The following is a 17,982-nucleotide window of genomic DNA, read 5'->3' as shown; positions in this document are numbered from 1 at the left end:
TCAGAAAAAGATGATCTTCTGTAATTGCAGGGAATTTTCTTATGTCTGAATTAGATGGACAGGTTCATATTCTTTTTACCATTTCAAATTGCAGGTTGTTTTTGTTCCATTCTTGCAAAGCAATAGAGAGGGAATCTTGGCTTAGCAGGCTGCAGCAGACTTGTATGGCTGCACTGCTGAGGAGGAATATTGTTACAGGAGCTTGAGTCTAGAAAAAGATTTGCAAAATAGGATTTAAGCTGCCTTGACAAATCTCCTGTGTGTCCTGTGCATTGGTGTGTACTTCTGTCACATACTGTTCTTCTGCTACAAGTAAAACATTTCCTACTTTAACCTTTCCTATGAATGTGGGCTATTTTTATAATGCAGTGTAGGCCATCATTTCCTCACTATAATACTCTTTGCATATAGGGCAGCTGATGCTTCTATGTGGTTACCACATACTGCCAGAATGGGACTCTTTTAATAGAACCTTTTTTCTTTATTTATTTTTTACCACAGACAAATTTAATTTTTTTAAATTTTATTTTTTAAATTGATGTCTGGAAAACTGGGTAAAATTCAGTATATTTTTGGAGTCATGAGGTAGGCTTATATTTGCTAGGGCCCTGAAGACCCATACATTAGCTATCCTTTCTATTCTTTATCTTTAACTCTATTTGCTAACTAATTCTAAATCTGCCAAAACACTTATAGGTCTTCTTTCTCCTTTTATTTTTTTTTCCTCCCCCAGTGGAAGAGCTCTTGCTAGTTTAATACAGGATGTCTCTTCTATCACATTTTTAAAGTGGAACAGTATTCCAAAAGCACAGGTTTTCCTCCCTTGCTTTGTTTTTACATGGTTATTGAGGAGTGACAGAACCATTTAAGATGACTTAAGTTATCTCTTGCTTTGTCCAGGCAACATGACTCCTTAGTGAGTTTCTCCATGGCTACTTTCCTTTCTGGGACAGTGAATTCACCTTACCTTCTACTTTGCTGTTTCAGGGCAGGCAAGACATAACCATGTCTTCAGTTTAGCAGACTGTTTTCAGTCACTGTAAGACAATGCTGCAGTCATATCTAAGACAGCAAAGCCCACAGAAAACAGACTGTTTTTCAGAGGGCTCCCCCAGACCTGCAAAGTGTGAAAGTATCTCTTGAGAGCAATAAAGATTTTTTTCCCCTTAATTTCTATTTATTATTGATTATTTGCTTTTTTTCTTTTCCTGTATTTTTCATATTTCCATTCCCAGCCCTTCTGAAATTCCTCCTCGTGTCCTAATTGAGTAGTTATTTTAAAAATTGGAAGAAGTCAAGAAAAGTAGTTTTTGTTGAGGCTGACTGTACTTAAAATAAGTACAACGTGAGGTTTTGAAAGAGGAAAATATTCCTTTATCATAAAGAAGGGTTGAGCCTTCCAAAATACACCAACCATAACAAAATATTTAATACACTTTCATTTGCTATTGCTGTTGTACATCACATGGAACTGTGTGATATCCAGAGGTGTGTTTCTGGAACAACGCAGCATACAGGTAAATACTGCAGTTAGAGTAGTTTGAAGAGTGTCATGATTGTTGAACTAATCACCATATGACATTTATACAAGCCTATGAACTGGTAAGCTTAAGAAGATGGTAGCGTAAATTGTTCTGTTATAATTTACTGATTATTGATTGTTGATTATTGATTGTTGATTTCACAAAAATTGTGTTATTGTCTTCCATTTTCTCTGAATAATTTTTCCCTTTTCTTCTACCTTCCGTTTTCCTACTGTAAAAACACCATCTCTTCAAGTTTTTTGAAATTTAAAATTGACATTAAGAATGTACCAAAATCAAAATAACTTAAAACTAGCTAGAATATTTTGGATCTACATTTTTCTCTGAATAAAAGTGCCTCAGAGGCAATGATTTCAAAATTTAAATACAGTAATTTCACGATTATAAGCTGCACTATTTTAACTAAAATTTTGGTCTGAACCCAGAAGTGCGGCTTACAATCAGGTGCGGCTTATATATGGGCAAAGAATGAAAAGTTGCTGTTTTAGTTTGGAGGACAGGTGTCTGCTGAGAAAGGCAGGAACTTCTCATTGAAATGGAGAATGTAAACCCCCTCCCTCCAAATTATTATAATTTTGAAATCAAGGGGCTTTCAGGCAAAGATATGGGAATTAGGAATAACAGTTCTTTACTAGGGAAATTAAAATAGAAATACAGTACTACAAAGAAACAAACTCCAAACCCTGACAAAGTCAGAGTACAACCTGACACCCTGTCAGGCAGGGTATTGGTGGCAGTCCCATTAAATGGTGGCTGCATCCTCCTGCAGTGACAGATGTGATTCAGTTGAAGCAGTGCTCTTGTAGAAGGTGCAGTTTCCCTCCAGGGGTCCAGTGGTGATGTGGAGAAATCCAGTTTTCCTCTGGAGTCCAGTGGAGAAAGAGGCTCCCTTAGTGTCCCAAAACCTCTGTTTTTATCTTGGTAAGAAATGTTGGTCTCTTTCCCCTGGCTGGAGCAACTTCCAATGGGATGAAGTAATTTTATCAGTCACACAGTGGGACTCAATGGGCCATTAGCAGAAAATGACTTGTTGGAGGAAGGATGGCTTGTGGAAAGATAAAGGACAATGCCCTGGCTGGTTTAAATGGATGGCCCATTAGCAGAATATCTCCTGTTGAGATAAGCATCACTGCCTCCACCCTCAAGAGATGGTGATAGAATAGATACCTTTTATCACACTCTGTATTGTAACCCAAGACAGTTGCCGACACCCGGAGGTGCGGCTTGTAATCATGAAATTGCTGTATTTCCTTTTGTTGTGATCCCTTTCTCCCCTTTCTCCTTTGCCTTTTCCCCTTTCCCCTTTTTTTAATCCCCCTCTTTCCATACTATTGAAAGGATTGTATGTCAGGCCTGGTATTGATACCATTGCTCAGAATTATGTACTATAATCTTATTAAATACTGGGAACAGGAATATTTCTACTGTCTTTAGTTTCATTAACTAAATGTTTTTTTCAATTTTATAGTATTATCATTCCTTACTGCTTATCATTTGCCAAAAAAGACCACCCCAAAATAATATATAATAATGCTCTTGTTTGAATCTCTGCATAACCCAACCATTAGTAAGACACTTTAAGGTCACTCGTTCTGAGTGGCTTAAGCAATGTTTGTTTGCTACTGTTCTCATACTTTTTCTTTATAATGTTTCAGCTCATCCACCATATACCATGTGCTTTAGAGTGAAATTCTACCCACATGAACCCTTGAAGATTAAAGAAGAGCTCACCAGGTATTTTTTGTTTGTTCATTTTTTTGTTTGGTTTTTTGTTTTGGTTTGGTTTGGTTCTTTTTTTAGTCTGTGCATTTAATGTGCATTGCTAGCAAATTCAGGGAAAGGCAGATTCTTATCTAGGGTAAAGTTCTCACTGTTTCTGGTAAAATTAGCATAGGCTGACATTTGCAATATTGATTTTTAATTTATTTTACTGTAATATCTATAGGTTTTTTAAAGCAGTTTGAAGGAGCACTATACAAGAACTTTCAAAAAAAATGAAGCAGTGGTCAAATGACTGGGCAAAACTTATCACAGTTCTTTCCATGGCAGAGATAAGATCCCTTTCCCTTCCCTTCCCTTCCCTTCCTTTCCCTTCCCTTCCTTTCCCTTCCCTTCCCTTCCCTTCCCTTCCCTTCCCTTCCCTTCCCTTCCCTTCCCTTCCCTTCCCTTCCCTTCCCTTCCCTTCCCTTCCCTTCCCTTCCCTTCCCTTCCCTTCCCTTCCCTTCCCTTCCCTTCCCTTCCCTTCCCTTCCCTTCCCTTCCCTTCCCTTCCCTTCCCTTCCCTTCCCTTCCCTTCCCTTCCCTTCCCTTCCCTTCCCTTCCCTTCCCTTCCCTTCCCTTCCCTTCCCTTCCCTTCCCTTCCCTTCCCTTCCCTTCCCTTCCCTTCCCTTCCCTTCCCTTCCCTTCCCTTCCCGAAACTTCCCTTCCCGAAACTTCCCTTCCCGAAACTTCCCTTCCCTTCCCTTCCCTTCCCAAAACTTCCCTTCCCTTCCCGAAACTTCCCTTCCCTTCCCGAAACTTCCCTTCCCTTCCCGAAACTTCCCTTCCCGAAACTTCCCTTCCCTTCCCGAAACTTCCCTTCCCTTCCCGAAACTTCCCTTCCCTTCCCTTCCCGAAACTTCCCTTCCCGAAACTTCCCTTCCCGAAACTTCCTTCTCTTTTTTCCTTTTTTCCTTTTTTCCTTTTTTCCTTTTTTCCTTTTTTCCTTTCTCTTTTTCTTTTCCTTTTTGTCCTTTCTGGAATAATCTGAGAAGTTTAATTTAGCCCTATTTCGACAGGTTAAATGTATAGTCTTACTTTTCTCTTGCGTGTGTCCTTCGGATCACAGATAGGATAATATTTTCAAAGTAGTGACTTTATCAAACTGATATAGAGGTGCAATATGTTCATATTTTTCAAATACAGCTGCTCTGAAGGGTAAGAATTCTTGGTGCTTATGTCAGAATTTTAAAATTTATGCTGTGGAAACAGAGCTGTAAAACAGCTCATTTGTACTTAATGAATGGGAGCTTTGTCCTTCCTACTGGCCATTGTGAATATTCTGTTGCTCTGGGCATTTTTCCAAGAAGTGTACATGGGGGTGAAATGTAGAAAAGCAACAGCTCTTCTGAGCTCTGTACCAGCTGTGCAGGACTGTATGCATGCTTTAGCACCTTGTGAGTGATCAGGCCACGCTGCTGACGGCTGGCTGCCTGCTGGAGCAGCGCCGAGTGCCTCAGCACTTGCTGCCTTCGGTTCTTCGTCGGTTCTTTCTCTGGGCACTGCATGAGCTTATGCTCACAAGTCACTTCATGAATGTGAGTGATCTCATTTTCACTGGCCTCATACTGAAAGTTTCAGAAGCAGCCTGTGTTCTGCTGAATGGTACATTTGTAGTTTGTATAGAACAGCTGGAGCATGCCCTTCATATTATTGCTATTTATCTTGGATGAAACACTGAAACTGTGAATGGGTTGTAAACCAGGAAGTCAATGGATTTTCATTATTTGCTTCTGTTTATCCTTGGATAAACATTTTACCTTTCATGATTTAGAGTATGATTGCCTAGACCTTTCACATTCAAGAGTCTAAATTACTTGAATTTTTAAAACATTCTTGGATATCCTCCTAATATAAATTTTATTGAAATGCAAAGCACCAAGAATTGATGTTTATTGTGCTGTGAGTATGTTTTAGTCCTTGCTGGGATATTTCAAATGAATTTTTAAAGTCAAATTGTTGTGTGAAAAAGGGGTTACAGTCTTTTATAAAAATTAATACTGTTAACAGCTTAAAAAGGAGAAATAATTTGAGAAATCGTTAATTCAACATGGTTTTGAATCTGATCATCTTAATACTTTCCCCATGTTGTTATTTGGGAAGTTTTGCTTCATCTCTGGCCATGTGTTTTACATAATACAGAAAATTCTCCTGAAATGAGCAAGTGAAGTGCAGTTGTGTAACCCACATGCTTCATGACCAAAGCAGAGGGTCAGATTCAAAGTGATGCTCTAGATTGGATGGGGGTATTTTTCTTTTCTTTGAATTTCAATGATTGGTGAAATTCAAGCAGAAGAATATTCATTAGCATTTGACAGAGGACTTCCATGAAACCTTGAGGGCTATTTGGCTTCTTGGTAGATTTTTGCTGTACCTCTTTTTTTTTTTCAGTGTTGCTGTGTTCACTTGACAATCATATTTTTTGCTGTGTGTTGTTAAGATGTTTTGAAAATAAATTAATAATATTGCCATCCTTGACTTAAAAGCCATCTGTACCTTGCAGGTGTATATACAGTCAGCTGAGTGAGAGTACAGTAATTTCACGAATCCAAGCCGCACCAATTTGACCAAAATTTTGGTGGAAACCCGGAAGTGCGGCTAATATTCGAGGGCGGCTAATACATGAACAATATTCTAAAAGCTGCCAACACGGAAGTGAGAGCCCGCGGCAGCCCCAAGCCAAGCTGGAGCCCGGCCGGCCCCAGCTGAGGTGGGAAAGCCTGGCAGAGCCTGAGCCAGCAGGGCGGGGCAGGGGGGCAGCAGAGCCCGGGCCAGCAGGGTGGGGGAGCCCGGGAGAACTGGGGCTAGCAGTGCAGGGGAGCATGGCAGAAGCAAGAAGCCCAGCGGGTGGGGCTGCCTGGCAGCGGGGGAAGCCCAGCAGAATCGGGGCCAGCAGCGTGGGGGAGCCCGGCGGTGCGGGGGCCTGCAGTACCGGCCAGGGCGAGCAAACGCGGCGGCGGTGCTGACGGGAGAGGGGGGCCAGCGAGCCCGGCGGTGGTGGCAGCCCTGCCGGCCGGGCGAGCAAACATGGCGCGGGGCGGTGCTGACGGGAGAGGGGGGGCCAGCGAGCCCGGCGGTGGCAGCAGCACCACCCGGCCAGCCCCGCCGAGCCGTGGCGCTGAGCTGGGCCACCTGGCCCCGTCGGCAACCATGAGCGGACCGAGCCTACCTGGCCCCGCCCCGAGCCAGTAAACCCCGCTATGCCGCGATCCTGTTACTAATTGGCCAATTTGTGAAAGCTGCGCACGGATTCTCGCGACGAACGAAAGTGCGGCTAATATTCGGGGTGCGGCTTATTTATTGACAAAGACAGCAACGTTGTCGATGCACCGGGAGTGCGGCTTATAATCCGTGAGGCTTGTATTCGTGAAACTACTGTAATAGTGCTTTGCATTTCTTTTACTGTCTGTGCCTATGCATGTCAGAGCTGCTCTCTCACTTCTTCAGCTGGGTGGAAACCTGATGGGTGTCTGTGGTCCCCATTTAAATAATGAAATTAAGTCATGGTAAAACATTCTGTCACACTGCCATACCACTCTGGTTCAGAACGTTAATTAACCCTGTGGTTAGTTCCTTATGTGGATTATTGTCGATGCAGCCTTTGTAAAAGCTTTATAGGAATAAATACTTAATGAAACATCTTAGAGACATCAGAGAGACTTACAGTTCTTGAAAACAATTTGTTTTCCTACTCTTCCACAGAAATAACTGATTAAAAAAAAAATCTATTCAGTACATGAAGCTGTATGTCATTGGTTTGATTTCTGTGAATCCAGTGTAACATGGTTCAAGAACAAAAGTACCTGGTAACAAAAAGTATCATGGTAACAATAGTATCTCTACTGTTCAGTATTTAGACATGGCTCACAGGAAGAAAATTTAAGAGTTGTCCCCTCAGATTACTGATGTTTCATTTCTGTCCTACCTTTTATAGATTGGGCTTGACTGTAATCCTTGAGTTATTCTGTTGTTTAGCACGTGAAACTATTTTCAGAAAATGAAGGTGTTTAGAATGACCTATCTGAAGTTATCACTAAGTCTATAATATTATAGAAAAAAACCCTGTGGCAGTCTGAAAACATGCACATTAATGTTTGGAGGGCAGGAGTGCCTCGGGCAAGAGATGATGCTGCATCCTTGCCTGTCACTATATTTGATTACACTGCTAAGGACAACTAAGAATATTGTCAGTCACATTGTACCTTTCCAGCTACTTATTTTCATCTTCTCTTGTTTTAATTAACAACCATTTCCATGGCTCTGCTTTTGAAATAAAATCTGTGCCTGCCTGCCAAGGCACTCTGAAATATTATTGCTAAAGAAGAAATTTTGTGGAAAGTATTTCTGCCTCTCGCTGTGGAAGGGAGGTTTGTGTGGTCCTTGGTCACTGTTTTCCCAAGAGTGAGCTGGTGCTCGAAGCTTAACTCACAAGTTATCTTCAGAGGCCATGGGGATTGTTGCCTTGATCTCTCTTACTTATGTAGTAATAAACCACCTCAGACCCAACTTGTCAATGAAGTCCAAATCTTACTGCACTTCAGTGCTTCTCAGCTCATCATCTTAATGGGTGTCAACATGGGTTTAGAAGATTTGTCCTTATTTTTGGAAATAGTTTCCACAGCAGGGCATTGAGGTTGCACATTTGAAACATGTTTGAGAAAGACTAAAGATACATTTTTTCTTTTTAATTAGGCAATTTTTTTCAATGCCTTTAAAAAATGTGATGAGAAAGTGGCAAGGATTTAACTTATTTTTCTCAAATGATTTGGCCTCTGCTTGTACACTGGAGGCTCAGCAGACCACAACACAAGCAGTATATATTTTTTAAATGGTTCATATAATTTTTAAATGGAGAAAGATACTCAGCCTCAGTAACAGAATGATGCTCCTTGTAGTGTGTTGACTCTGGATGGATGCCTGGCACCCACCAAAGCCTTTCCCTCACTTTCCTCCACAGCTAGACCTCTCACAGTCGTCACAAGCTGTGTCTTCCACTGCTCAGGGGGAGGAGACCTTCCCCTCCAGCGCTGTTGGAGGCAGTTCTCCATGAACTTCTCTGATGTGAGTCCATGTCATGAGCAGCAGTTCTCTGTGGACTGCACATGCGAGTCCATCCCATGTGCAATAGTCCTCCCAAAACTGCTGCAACCTGGGTCACTCTTCCACAGGATGCACTCCTCCAAGGCTGCTCCAGTGGTGGTTCCTCTCTCCATGGGCCTGTCATGAGCTTACAGCCTCCTCAGGCATCATAGAACTAATTAGGTTGGAAAAGTCTGAGACCATCTAGTCTAACCTATGACATAACACAACCTACAGTCAACTAGACTGTAGCACCAAGTGCCACATCCAGTCTTTCCTTAAACAGCTCCAGAGATGGTGACTCCACTACTTGCTTGGGCAGTCAATTCCAATGCCCAGTCACCCTTTCATTGCCCTTCTTGAAGTGAAGACCTCAAAACTTGACACAAGACTGGAGGTTGGGCCTCACCCATGCTGAGTACAGTGGGAGAATGAGTTCCCTAGTCCCTCTGGACGCACTGTTCTTGTTAGAGACTAGGATGCCACCTGGCCACCTGGACACACTACTGGTTCATGTTCACGCTTTTTCTCTTCATGGTTCTGTAAAGCATAGAAAATATGTTCTCTGTTTTGTGATATTACTTGCATGTAGTAGTTAGTGTTTAGTGGAGATTCATATGCTGTGGCAGGAAACTGGTCCTCCTGCAGCGTACTTGATGACACCTACTATGGAAGTCAAAATGCAAAGTTGGTATTCAGAATAATATGCATAAAGAACTCAAAAATTCTTCTGGGTAGAAGGGCACCAAATCCAAGAATTTTGTAAACACGTTCATTTACTTTCTGCCAAGCTGTACCCGAGTATGCACAGGACCATGGAAAAGAGTAGTGGATCAAAGTCATTCACCATGATGAGATAACAATTTTTGAAGAATTGCTGGATCTCTGGGGGTGACCATATCTGTCAGCTGGAGAGACTACAACGCTGGGAGATACATCTGCTGTGGAAATAAACTGACTGAAGTGACTTGAATGAAACAATAAACCACTAGGTGGCCAAATCACAAAGTTTGGCTGCGGGAAAGCATCCTTGCTTCTCTGAACATCTTAAAATAGATAAATTGTCTGTTCAGCAGCTAGCAACATGATCTCTAGGGGTCATGATCCCTGCTTAAAAACAAGAATAGATATTGCTGACCCTTAATCTGCATGGCAGGAAGGGCTTGGCTGACCTGAAGTTGAGTCATTTGCACTGAAAACAGACAATAGATGGAAATGAGGTTATTCCAATGAGAGACATTTGTGAGTGTAAGCTCTGAAGAATAGGTTTACTAGCTTCTTGTTAAGCCTGAATGCTTAGGGCTATAAATCAGGTTATAATGATATGCCAGGGCTTGGAAGAAACAGCTATGGTGTAAGGACACATGAAGAAGCAAAATCAGATCTGATTTTGTAAGTTATTTCTGTAAGTATACACAGTTTTAAGTACATACATACACCTAAGTGAATTTAGGAGTCAGGTATACATTTGTAAGTTTTTGCTCACCTGAGGCATAAATTACTACATCAGAATTACAGGAAGTGTCTGAGGTTCAGTGAGCCTTTGGCAAAATGTACAAAAATTCCTCTCAATTGAAAATACATTTATTTTCTTCATTTGAAAGAAGTCTAAAGTCTTAGTCCTGTTCCAGGCTGCCCTTCTGGCTTTGGAGATCTCAGTCCATCTTCATAGGATAGGTGCTCCCATCCTCTGATGAGTTTGGTGGCTCTTCTCTGGATTTTTTCCAGCAAGTCCACCTCTGTTTTTTGTTGCAGACCCCAGAGCTGGATGCTCCAGATGGGGTGTCACCAGAGCAGAGCGGAAGAGCAGAATCCCCTCCCTTGACGTGTTGCTTGCATCTCTTCTGTTGCAGCCCAACATAAAGGTTGGCTTTCTGGGCTGTGATTGCACTCTCTTGGATCAAGTTAAGCTTTTCATCTACCGACATCCCCATTTTCTTCAGGGGTGCTTTCAATTCATTCTCCATTTGGTCTGTATTTGTGCTTTGGACTGCCCTGACCCACATGCAGGACCTTAGAGCTGGCCTTGTTGAACTTCATGAGGTTCCCACAGATTCCCCTCTCAAGTCTGCTAAGGTCCTTCTGAATGGCATCACTTCCCTCCAGCTATGTTGACAGACTCCCCACACTACTTGGTTTTGTTGGCAAATGATATTGAGGATCTTTGATTTTTGTCAGCCATAAAGTATTTACTTAGAAATGACACACATTGATCTGTTGCTAACAAGCCATGCTCTGAAATCTTGGTTAGGTTTTTTTGGCACTACTTAAAATCTGAACACAATTTGGCTACAAGCTAATGGTCTGTCTGAAGAACAGCATTCTATTTTTTCACCCCAGAAAATCTTACCAAAATTTTTTGTGTGGGGTCTGCTTAACTGCCCAAGTTATATATGGTATTTACATCAATATATTGAACTTTTTCGGGTACACTATCATTGCAGATTAAGAACTTTTAGTTCATCTCATTGAGGCCTTTGGTGCACTCTGCTACAGGTAGTTCCTCTGGGATCTACCTGTAGAATAGGAGTACCAACATACGGAAGTGAATTTGTGAGTTGTTACTGGACATTGGTAATGGAGAGGGAGGGAAAGCTGCTACAAAAAAAAAAAAAAAAAAGCCCTAAATTCCCTGAAGTGCAAAGATCCTGTAGATCTTGTAATACAGTGAAAGGATGTGTTTACAATAAGAGAAAATTGTTTTTCACTTGGATAACTGTATCCCATTTATTGTATTCAATAAAAATCCAAGGAAAGGAAAAAAATTCTCTTGCCCTGCAGATAGTATTTCCAGGCTTGCTCTTGATGCAGAAGCTCATGATGTGAGCAAGTAACAGAAGCAACTAACTTGGACAAAGTATGTCTGACATTGGTGTTATCCATAAATCACTTATTAGCTATGCTGTATGTTGTTCAAGGCTGGAGAGGACTGGCAGTGTCAAGGAATGTCCTGATGGTCGGTAGAAGACACTGCGTCTTGACAGAGCACTCTAGATGGTAGACTTTGTCTAGTTGAGGCAATGTTTAAATAGTTTATTTTCCCAGAGGGGTGAAGTGGCTGAATGGAGTGGCTGTAACCTGCTAGGTGTGGGGAAAAAAGCTGTGAGTGATTTGCTGTGTGGTGGGTTGATCCATCTATGGGAGACTGTTCTGCTACGGAGAAATCAGAAGAGAAAGTGGTGACCTTGAAACTGTGCCATTCCACATGCTGTTAAAAATAAACCTTAAAGATCCTCTTTGGTAGAAGGCAGAGGACAGGTAGAAGGAACCTTTTGCTTTCTTCTCCCCATTTCTTTGGAGAAAGTGATGAATGGGAGAGGTGACTCCCCCTCAGGCAGGTGCTCCATGCCTGTGGCTCTTTAGGTCTCATGAAGTTATTTCTGCCTTCAAACTTCATCTGGGATTATTTACAGACAAAATAAAAGCCCCCCCAAAAAACAGAAGATGAAAATATCTCCACTATGGTCAGTGTGCTGTTCTACCTACAGCGAGATAAAGATTTCCTTATGTAAACCTGTATATGATGGGAACCGGAGTGCTCAAGCAACCTTACATTAAGATAATTTATTTCGCATTATTAATGAGCATTGTAATAGCTATATATTTTAAATAAAGCATGTTCCACGGCATTTCTTAGTGGGTTTTTGTTATTTTTGCTCATATTATTTCACTATTATTGAAAAAAAAAATCTATTTACCTCTATTTTTCCCTTGTGGTTGTGTTTTGCCTCTTTTTCCTGTCATGTAAAATAACAAGAGAAAGATCCAAAATAGTTGCAGCAAGTGGTTTCATACTGATATGTTAAATAGGTTACAAAAAGATAGCATGTTGCTTCTAAATTTTTAAAATTATATTTCAGATACCTCTTATATCTACAAATAAAAAGGGACATTTTCCACGGCCGTTTGCTGTGTTCCTTTTCTGATGCTGCCTACTTGGGTGCCTGTATTGTCCAAGGTAAGTATGAGCAGAAGGCTTCTTTAAATACTTCTCTTAGTATAATAAAATTCATTTTATTCTGCCTTAAGGTGAATGAAGCTCTTAATGCATTACAAAGCAGTCAAAACTGAGCAGACCTTGTTAAATGAGGCTTGTTTAGAAAATTTGAAGACCAAGTGTCAGGTTTGGGTACCTAAGTTACACATCTTTTAGAAGAGAAATCAAGTTCTGCCCAATACCTTGATTAACACTGTGTTTCTCTGCTAGAACAGAATCAGGACCAGTCCATGCTAGTGCAGATAAATCATGTGAAAAAGGGGAGAATCAGGAGTGCATTATTTTAGTTCTACCTGGTACCAGAATAATAGATACTCAAAGGGGAACATTGCCCATGCTTCTGTTTTACAGAGCATTTTTCTTCCACAGAAAATAGTCCAGTATTGCTAGTTAATAAGGTATTGAACTTCTCTTGGAAGTCATTGATTAAAGTGGCAGTTATAAGCATTTTGCTGTTTCAGTTAAATATAAATTCCTCAAAGAAGCATTTCTTGTGAAATGCTAGAGTCTAACTGAACAAGGAACTACCTTAAATTACACTGCATTTACTGAATTCTTTCCTTAGTAATTAATGTTGCAGTTCAATTTTTCTGTTTTTGTGTTTTGGATCTATTCAGCTGAGCTTGGTGATTATGATCCTGACGAACACCCAGAGAATTACATCAATGACTTTAAGATTTTTCCCAAGCAGTCACAAAAGCTTGAGAAGAAAATAGCTGAAATGCATAAAAATGAATTCAGGTAATTTATAATGCTGTTTGGTAAAGAGACAGCTAGAAATACTTTTATCTGTTTCCAAGTAGTGCATGTTAACTTAGGAGAGTTTGTTCCATGAATTATAGTAGAAGCTCTACCAATACCCTGTCTGATAGGCTGCATTTGAAAATGTGGTTTCAGCTAAGGGGGTTTTCTTTGCCTGTTAACCTTCATTAATCATAGCTGATTCTTGCATGACTGCTGGTAATTTAGACTTCATTTGCTTGAAATGTAGGTCTGCTTAGTGGGAACAGCTCTCAGATCACAGCTGCTCTAGCTGATTGGTGGAATAAAACCTTTCATTTAGGGAGCACATGTTTTTTTTTCAGAATTTCTGTCTGTGCTGTGATTCTAAAATTCTTGATAGATATTGACCTGATTGAAACTATAATTAGGTTATTTTATCTGTAGGTGGTTAACATAGTGGTGAATTACGCAGAAATGTATTTAAGTAACTTCCTTGGAAGACTAAGGAGATGAGATCTAGCACACTCTGCATGCTAATTTTTCGGTCCTAAACTTTTAATGCTGTAACAACGGCAAAGGAGGAAACAGATTAGTCAATCTTCAGGTTTTTAAGTTTCAGGAGAGAAGGAGCAGTGAGTTAACTGTGCAACGATACCCTCTTCAGGGCCATCAGTGAATGACATGCAGAGTGTTGAGAGAGATTTCACGAGGCCCTCGGCATCTTCCTTAGTTGAGGATAGACTTCAGAAGATGGGGAAAGGCACAGATTGTGCAGAAAATCAAATGAAAGCAAGTGATTAATTACATAAAGTAGAAGGACAGTTTTTATTGAAAGATTACAAGGCCCTATGCACATGCTTACACTGTTTTGTTTTCATATTTCAATATATGCAAAGAAAGAAGAAAAATTCCTTTTCAGGAGACTTAAAGTTTACAACAGTTTTTATTTCCAGAGGCCTATAAAATATGTTTTTCAAGTAAAGTGGAACATTCATGACAATAAGCTTGCCAGTATTAACATGTCTTCTCTTTTTTCCCTCCTGAAATCTGTATACTTTCTTTGTAGTTCTTTCAGTGAAACGATGTTTTTAGTGGCTTATATCTAACATTTTTGAAGTAGTCCAGCCTGCACTGTACACAGACACTTTAAAATAAGAACAATTTCTTTTACTGTCAGTATTTTTCCATACAGTGTCTACAGATTTCCAAAGAATAAATTCAACCTTAATTAAAAACCAAGATATTTCAACAGTTAAGCCAAGGTGAAATTGAAAAATCTGATAAATTCAGTCCTTCAAGAACAGGATCATGCTCTACTTAAAGTTAGGAGGAGAGAAAGAAAACTGATAGGCCAGTGCTGGTGGCTTTTATATTTTATAGCATTGGGAGAGATGTATTTTTCTGTGTTGGTTTGCTTTTTCATGTATGTGAATCTTTTGTGAATGTAACAATCTAATTCTCCTGTTATGAATAAGCAGACACATTTTTAGATCATCTTTTAAATCCTCTTTCCTGTTGGTGTAATCTATCTGATCCTGTGACAGTAAATGTGATAAACTTTCGCAGAGATTCCTCTGAGATTCTCCAGGTTCTGAATTCCTCCCATCAGTGTTTGCTCAGGATGACGAGGATGTCCCTGACTTTCTTCAGTAGTCTTGTCAAGGGACATCCTTTATTATCGCCTTTTGGAATCAGATGGTATGAGGCTGACTTTTTTTGCTTGTGGATCTACTAGTTCCTACAAAAAAAGCCAAACCTAAAAGCAGGTGTTTGTGGCATAATTATGAATTACAGCAGAATTTTTTCATATACTCTACCTATATGTTCCTTAATTTGTTTTCTATTCTATACTTCACTGATTTGTATGTTATGAATTTTAGACTCCGTGACTTGTAGCTCTTTGCTGCCCTCAAGAACGTCCATCTTTCTTTTCTGTTTTCTTTGCTTATGTCAGCATCTGGTGTGCCTTACCTATTTGTCTATTTCCAGAGAACAAAGGCAGTTTCAGAGCTGTCTGAGTAGGTGGGATTTGGCAATTTCCCACTGCAGCTCTCTGTCTTCCCCAAACTGATCATCCTCTAGCATTTTTTATATCAGACAAATACCAGTCACAGGAGTTTTACCTTTTTCTGGGTATTTAATTCCACAGATCTCTGTTCTAGCAGTATAAATTAATAAAACATAACTGACATATAATGAACTATATAGAGAGGGTTCCAGTGCTAGATGAACAGATTTCAGCACATCCAACTGCAAAAAAAAATGATAGGGAAAATGATAGTCTTCTCTATGGCATTGATTAGCACATGCGTATCAATGCACTCTTCAGCAAGTTAAATTTTCTGGTAACAATTAATATTGTGCTACTCAGTGACTGTTTTCAAAAGTTACAAGGGTTTTTTTTTTTTTTTACAAGATGCTCAAATGACATGTTAGCTGACAGCTAACGTGAGCAGAACAGATGAGACTGAGGACCTTTTTAATCCAGCTGCCATAGCTGCCTTCAGAATTGTTACCTCTCAGTTTCAGCTCTGTGAGCCAGATTCTTTGTTTTCTTCTCATGTGTAAACAAACAAAGATGATGACATCTCTCTCCAGCAGTAGGCTCCCATATCACCAAAGCCCTGGGGCTTGGAAGAAGCCAGTTCTTCTCTAAATCCTGTGTCAACATCCTTGAGGCCTGTTCATTGCTTCTGGTTTTGTTTTTTTTTTTTTTTTGTGTGTGTGTGTGTGGACGGGTGGGTGTTTGTTTTTTCCTTTTTTTTTTTTAAAGAGCTCACTGGTTGAAAGTCAAGCCATCTTTCTATCCCCTCTGAAAACTAATATTCCATTTTTAGTTCTGATGTGAAATATTGCACCATGTATTTATGGAAGTGTTACATAATAAGCTTTGAATTTATCTGAAATCCCCCCACAAATATTTACTTTTCCAAAGTTACATGACCTGTTCAAATGCCTGTTTTCAATGATGACATCATATAGGTAAATGCAAGTTATTTTTTATTCCCTTGGATGGCCAATCTAGATGCAGCTTTAAGATACCTGAGTGTTACTGAATTGGCTATTGTCTCTGTGTATAAAATGCTTTGCAGAAGTCATATGTGATAGACTGTCTTTTGGGACAAGAAAATTTTCCTCTGAGGACGTGAAATCACTGCCATTTTCTGATAACTACCTGAAAAACCAATTGAAGTGCTAAACTGAAAGGGAGTATTTTCTTGAACACCAGAGTAGCAAATTAATACTTGTCTTTGATCCAAACTAAATGAGACATTTTGTTTAAATTTGTTTTGAAAGGCATGTAACATTTTTATTCTTTGCTGCATCATCCACGTTGTAACTACTCGGTGAGGATTTAAGCACTTTCCAATTTCCTGTGCTGCTTTGACTAACTGTGCTCCCTTACCCATCCCCTGGGTCCCCATGTGGCTTTTGCATCTCTACCAGCAGGAGCACGGAACAGCATACGCTGCCGTGGCTCTCCAGCTCCTGTGCGGCTGTCAGTGGAGCCACTGCCAAGCATAACTACAAATGTTACTGTCTGAGTACAATCTGGGAGGCTGCCCGAGAAGACTTGGCAATGGTTGCTAGAAAATGCTTTTCTTTGTGGGTGTTAATATCATTTCATTCAATATTAAACACTTCTAGCATGCTGAATACATGGAAATTCAGCATATGTTGGATACATTAAAAAGCATGAAGGTTAAATTACGATTTAGCAAGTCCAGAATAAGGTGGATTTATTTTAATTAAGTGCTTCTCACAATTAAAAGTACATATTATATGGTTTTATGTGTAATGCTGGTGACCCGCTCATGTACACTTTATATTTAGCTTCCAGTACTACTGTAATCACATTGGTATCTAACAGCCTCGTGTATACGAAGGGAATTCAATTGAAAGGACAGACAGTGTGCTCCAAAAATTTGCAAGTCATGTTGCAGGAGACAGAACCCACTTTTCCAGGGATCAAGGATCTGTTGTGGTTTATGTGGAGCTGAGGGGGATGCCTGGAAAAGAACAGGGCTTGGGCTGCTGCAGAGATAAGTGCCTTCCATGCCTCAGGGCCCAAAGTCTTTTTAGTCATACAAAATAAACTGAGAAGGGCTGAGTCCAACGTGCTCTTCATTTCAGCTTTGGTATCCCATGCTGCCTCAGAGTTTCCCAGTGCAGTCATTTAGATTTGTCACTGCTTCAAAAATAACTAATTCGTTGTGTGTGGTGTAATAGGTGAGTAATTTGTTTCTATTCTGCTACATTTTCCCAGTGTTCTCACTCCAGAATTTGTGCCAGTTGTAATCTGGATGAATCAGAGGGATTGTTGGAATGTAGTCACCTAGTCCTTTCCCTGAAGGATTCCATGTGTGCTGGTTTCCTCAAAACCTTTTTTTTCTGAACCATATTTCTTCTGACAGAAGTGTGCTTAAAACCAATGATTTTTTTTATTTTTAAATTAATGTTTGCGTGGTACAGAGAATGTTTCCAGTAGTTTTATGGTGAGGCACAGCTTTCCCTGAGTGGGAATTTAATGGAATTGCTGCAGTTGTAGCAGTAATCTAGAGAAAGCAACTCTGCAGACAAAAGAGTCTTTTTTTAGTCTTTCTCTTTTGAAAGACTAAAAAAATATATCAATACATGGGATTTTACTGTTTATATAATTCCAAGACGTATTCAGTAGAAAGGATAATCTGCTTGAGTTGAAAAGGCTGTAAAATTTATGACAACATTGATAATTTTTTAGCTTTAGGAGAGAATTTTCTTGTGTGTATGTGCACTTGTGCATCCACTGCATTTTTTTACTTATTTCCTGGGAAGAGTGGTCATAATCATGATCTGCAATTGTCATTGTTTTTATCATGCTGATTGTTGCCTGTCTCATGGT

At 40.1% G+C, this 17,982-nt stretch overlaps 1 protein-coding gene across 6 annotated transcripts in view; it reads left to right on the top strand.

The window, feature by feature from the left end:
- The window catches only part of LOC117010960 (FERM domain-containing protein 3-like), a 134,643-nt gene that overhangs the window by 75,154 nt on the left and 41,507 nt on the right, over positions 1-17,982 (top strand). For all 6 annotated transcript variants that reach the window (XM_033086103.1, XM_033086101.1, XM_033086099.1 and 3 more), the window contains 3 exons: positions 3,200-3,278; positions 12,241-12,338; positions 12,995-13,118. In XM_033086103.1, the coding sequence (XP_032941994.1) occupies positions 3,200-3,278; positions 12,241-12,338; positions 12,995-13,118 (301 nt within the window). The remainder of the gene's footprint in view (positions 1-3,199; positions 3,279-12,240; positions 12,339-12,994; positions 13,119-17,982) is intronic.

This window comes from Catharus ustulatus, chromosome Z (assembly GCF_009819885.2).
Source record: "Catharus ustulatus isolate bCatUst1 chromosome Z, bCatUst1.pri.v2, whole genome shotgun sequence".
In the NCBI taxonomy this organism is placed as follows: Eukaryota; Metazoa; Chordata; class Aves; order Passeriformes; family Turdidae; genus Catharus; species Catharus ustulatus.
The sequence above is the reverse complement of the archived record's forward strand: the minus strand, read 5'-3'. Positions and strand labels throughout refer to the sequence as shown.